This window comes from Hippocampus bargibanti, linkage group LG01 (assembly GCF_051943395.1).
Source record: "Hippocampus bargibanti isolate YZ-2025 linkage group LG01, ASM5194339v1, whole genome shotgun sequence".
Taxonomy (NCBI): Eukaryota; Metazoa; Chordata; class Actinopteri; order Syngnathiformes; family Syngnathidae; genus Hippocampus; species Hippocampus bargibanti.
The window spans coordinates 10,634,445-10,639,393 of NC_142734.1; the positions used below are offsets into that span (position 1 = coordinate 10,634,445).

The window sequence follows — 4,949 nt, forward strand, 5'->3', positions numbered from 1 at the left end:
GAGCTGAAATGGGGACAGACACCACCCATGGTGGGTGAGACGAGGATTTTTTTTTTTTATATATATCTCAAATGTCAAAATTTGTCATTTCGATTTCGATTTCAACAATACAGAAAAGTATTCCATTTGGGGATCAGGTTCGAAATACTGTCCCGGTGTGAGAGATCATATCTTATTTTGAAAGAGGAAGCACTACTGTCGAACTCGTTGCGACGACTGCTTGCCAAACAAAACATAAGCTGCTTGCGGAAGCAACACAAGTAATTTGGCGTTATTCACGGTGGTGAGTGCGAATTAAAATGGTTTTTCCCCCGAACCCAACAACTCGCCTCGTGAAGCCAGCAAGAAAACGAACAATCGCCTTTCGAAGATTGCTGTTTCCTGTGTCGAATAACTTTTAGTCGGCGTTCGCGCTGATTTAGCTCGCTTCGAAGCTAACCGATGTTGACGCAAGACCAATGATGTGCTTTTCAACCCGGAAGTTCATTGTCCACGGTCCATACTTAATCGTGCTGCATTGAAGACAGGTCGAGGAGGTCCCCCCCTAGCAGGCAGCGAGGAAGTGGTATCTTCGTTCACGCTTGAAAGCTCGAACACACTTCAATATGCGCATCACAAAGATGTGTGCTAAATTGTTTGAAATGGAATTGTATACATCTTTTCTGTCTTTGATCGGATGCAACCATGAAAGGACATCGCCATCAAATAGAAAGCGTATATGGCATTGCCAACACTAAATAACAAAGTCGGTAAAATGAATTAGATAAGAATACATCGAATCTGTCCATTTTGGTCATGTGAAACATCTTTTTTTTTATCAATCGAATGTAATTTCTTACAGTACATGTTATATATTGCAATAATATCTGTCGCGTAATGTTCAATACCCAAATGTACGCTTAAACGTGTCATGCCCTGTGTGGTTTGTCCCAAGTAGGAGGATGCGTGTTACCCTGTGGAAGTCACATGAATGAAAAGGATGGGGCCTGAACAACGAGAAGGCAGCTTAAGGAAAGAGCCGTTGTAGAGTGTGTGTCCCAGGGTGGGGGATTTCCATTTTATATAAAGCCCCGTGTAGTCCCCCCGCCCTGATTATATGCAATGAATAGTACCACTCCGTCCCCCACCATTGATGGGGACGTGGCGGTGGGCTATGTGTTGGTGCCATTCTTCTTCATCACCATCATTGGAATAGCTGTAGCAGTGGTAAGTCAGCAGATAACTTGAAGTGAAAGCGTCTATCCCAGTACTTCTCAAACTCTAGGACAGCTAAAAAATACTGAGCTCTCCAAATACCTCCACAATGAACAACGTTAAAATGCGGAAGCTGAGTAGTGTTAATTAATAAACGAAGGTTGAACATTAAGTCCTAAAACATAGAAAATATTTTAAGCCACTATCTGATTCTAATTATATGCTATTTAATCAGTAATATTGACCTGAAAATAAAGGGAAAATGAATAAGGACTCAATTATAATCTATTGCCCAATAAAAATCACAATAATTTTCATCCACATTTTTAAAAACAAAGGGCACATATTTCAAAGGAGGCAGTCATTCTCACACTCACACCTATGGATAATTTACAGTCTTCCGTTTATTTAAGTACATATTTTTTGTTGTATTTATGGTGTTTGAAAGATATGATTGAATAAGAATGTATATTTCTGTCTTCTGTTGCAGGTCTTGTACGTTCGTAAGAAACAGAGGTAAAGATGCAGTGTCCCGCCTTGTTTAACAGAGACCGTCCTGTTATGATTCATGTCTCCTCGTCATCTGTTGTATTCTGAGACTTGACAGACTCCGCCATCAGTTGTTGCCAATATACTCATATGACCCCTCAGAGGAGGTAAATGAAGCTGAACAAGAGATGCTGTGGCGGGAAGAAGACACTAGGGTAAGGCACACTTTTCTTTTTCACTGATACCTTATGGGTTGTTTTTAATTGCTAATGCACTTGTAGCAAATTGATTACAAGGCTGTGGTTTGGGTTGGGTTCATTCAGTACCACTTGTTGCATATTGATTACATTGCTGATCTGCAGCCCTTTAGCTGTTGTCCATGTCTTGTTCTGATGCCTAGAAACAGTAGATGGCACCGTTTACTACAAATAAACACTAAAGCATAGCCACTCTAAGTATTTGAATCCTTTTTGCCCACAGCCTTGTTGTATTAAAATGTTAAAATCCTTAAAGGACAGCCGACACCATCTTTTTGTTTTCTAACTGTCATCAGAAAAACGTTTTATAGCATCTAAAATACCCAAAACACACAGGCTGATATTTTTAGTCAAAGGCAAAACACCAATAAAAATGAGTTAAAATGTCCCAAAACTACTTCAAAATGCCCTCAGAGATGGCAAGTTTCAGAAGGTCCCACCCCCTTGTTCATGATGTCACGCCAGGACGTCTTGTCTTGCTCTAGAATCAAAACAATGGCTTCAGATTCGGAGAAGATGCTTTCTTGTTCCTCATCCAGCTATGAATATGATTCAGATAGTTCTGAAGAGGAAAACATAAATGTTTGCAATCGATTAAAGAAGTCCGCCCATATCAATTCGAGCCGTCAGGACTCCAATGTAGCGTCCCAGAAAATGCACAAGATGGCGCCCAAGCTTGGTTGGAAATGGGTTGATTTGTCTGCTGGGAATTTGTATCAACTAGTATCAAATAGTAGTTTTGGTGCAACACACAACGATTCACCACCGCGTTATTTATGTGTTTTCCTTCTAATTTCGCCATCAACATGGATCAACATGAAATTTTCAGACCAAACAAAGTACCCAAAATGCATTGTGTGTCGCTTTCTCGGTCAGTGGCGTTCCAGACGTGACGTCACGTCACGTATTGTCATCAACTCGAAAACAAGACTTCCTGAATATTCAGCGCGAGTCCTGATACGTAAAATATAATTATATGCCGTGGAATCTTTATAAAATACGCTCAGTAGAAGTCATTCGAAGTGATTTTACAAATTATGGACCCAACTTGTCCAGAGGCGTCGGTTGTCCTTTAAGTGAAAACAAGCCCTCTAAATTCGACACATCATATAGAAGACATTAATAACCCTGCCAACTCTTACCGCTTAAATTAAAGTCAAATGAAGATTCAAAATCATAAAAACATAAAGCCCATGTCTCAGCTCTTAAATGCTGTGGGTGTGTCTCCTGAATGAAGTGGAACTACAGTTGCCCTTAACTGGCAAATGCCATTTGAATGTCACTCATGCCTTCATTTTTGAGCTGTGAAAATGTCTTATATAAGCTATATAAGCTAATGCAATTTCTATTGGATCGCTACAATCCGATTTTTCTTTTATTGGATCGCTACAATCTCATTTTTTATCAAGCTGTTGCTTTAGTAAAAGTGATGAAACAATCGGTTCAAGTGTGCTGCAAAGATGATAAATTTCAAGATGTGATCTGCCCATGTCGCACAGCGGTTATGATTTATGCAGCACCTGCAAGAAATGACAGATAAGAATCGGAAATGTCGCATGTAGACAGTTGACCAGAGATCTTAGTTGGAAAGATAAGAAAAAAGTCTCTATATGAACCCGGGTGATGTGCGACGGGCAAAGCTTCTGATATACTGCAGTGGGGGTGGGGCGCCTCACCCAAGTGCGTCGCCTAAACTATTTTAAGTCAGGGAAGTTGAAATGGTGAAAAACAGATGAACAGTGAGAGAGCCATTTTGAGTGCCACCATATTTAGTTGTCGACATTTAATTCATTGACTGCCAGACGTGCAAAAATGTGACTTCAGTGCTAGTGTTTTTGTCATTGTCACTTGAATTCCGGGACCCACAGATTATTGAGGTTTTGGACCACATAAACAGCCACATACAGCGTTAGAAACCTGAGACTGTTCTTTCATCAGGAAAAGTTAATTCCTAAACTATATGGGTCTGGAGTTATATGAGCTTGAAATAAGGGCAGCTGTCCAAAATACAATGCAATACATACATATTGGTTTATATCGCGCTTGAACAACAGCTGAAGCTGGAACAAAGCGCTAATATGGAAAGAAGGGAAATGCTGCCCCTTGTGGAAAAGAAAAATACATTGCCAGATCCCTTGGCCAGCGCTTTATCTGCACTCAGTTATAAATAAACAAAACCCGAACAAATTCGGGAATGGCGGTCTACGTCATACTTTCAATTCCCGAATAAATTCGGGAATGGCAGTGAATGAGTTAAATTTGAATATACAGTAACAAATGTCTTTTTTTTAGGTGGTTCAAGGTTGGGCAAGAAATTATCAGCAGCGTCGCCCTCTTCTGACCAAAGATGCCTGAAAAATCCAAACCATGGCAATGCCAGAGAATACCCGCAGCAATGTTTGTTTTTTCAGACTAGCCCCTTGCCCTAAATCTTAAAGTGCAACAAGCAAGGCATATTTAGTAACATGTTGAAGGACAATTCAACCTTCACCTTATTTAATGTCAAGTATTTAATCACAAGCGTTTACTGAATTTCATTGTCCAGTGTGAAGAGTCTCCGCGACAGAGCGCGTTTACTTCACTCTTGAAGAAGTGAGCTGTTAATGAATGAATATCTTTGGTGAATTTCACGTTCAATTTCACTCAAAGAATGTTTTTGGGCTCCATTTTTTTTTTGTTTTTTGTTTTCATTTACACAGAAATCGATCACAAGTCTGTGATCTGGATTTTTTTAGTGTTTTTTTACCAAATCCTGTGATTTGCGTGCAAGGCATGAAAACCTCAATATGAACATAAACAAGATCCAGTGTTCTGTTTGAATGACTCCTGCTCCAAAGAATGTCCTGTGCACAAAACATGGCACCAGCAAAGATACACCTCTAGCCAGAGATGAATGCCATCGTTCTGACTGTACACACATTGACTTGATTGCTCTCAGAATGTTTGAAGCCACTCTGGACTGTGATTAACTTGTTCATGTGGATGCGTCACATTTTAACAGTTTGAGTC

At 40.0% G+C, this 4,949-nt stretch overlaps 1 protein-coding gene across 5 annotated transcripts; it reads left to right on the forward strand.

Annotated features, from left to right (window-relative positions):
• Positions 1–205: 205 nt before the first annotated feature.
• Positions 206–4,571, forward strand: smim29 (small integral membrane protein 29). 5 transcript variants are annotated; one of them, XM_088995586.1, is made up of 5 exons: positions 211–565; positions 935–1,206; positions 1,685–1,710; positions 1,793–1,898; positions 4,233–4,571. In XM_088995586.1, exons 2-5 carry the CDS (start codon positions 1,102–1,104, stop codon positions 4,293–4,295), a joined length of 300 nt encoding a protein of 99 aa, XP_088851712.1. In that variant the 5' UTR covers positions 211–565; positions 935–1,101; the 3' UTR covers positions 4,296–4,571. The 5 variants fall into 5 exon arrangements, with proteins under 5 accessions (XP_088851715.1, XP_088851712.1, XP_088851711.1 ...); XM_088995587.1 differs by having other exon boundaries at positions 214–283; XM_088995588.1 differs by having other exon boundaries at positions 219–283; positions 938–1,206.
• The last annotated feature ends 378 nt before the right edge of the window (positions 4,572–4,949 follow it).

Coding starts and splice junctions, on each gene's coding strand:
- smim29 (XM_088995585.1), top strand. CDS start 1,102: ATGAATAGTACCACTCCGTCCCCCACCATTGATGGGGACGTGGCGGTG. Junction 1,207..1,684: donor TTGGAATAGCTGTAGCAGTG/GTAAGTCAGCAG, acceptor CTTCTGTTGCAG/GTCTTGTACGTTCGTAAGAA. Junction 1,711..1,792: donor TACGTTCGTAAGAAACAGAG/GTAAAGATGCAG, acceptor TTGTATTCTGAG/ACTTGACAGACTCCGCCATC.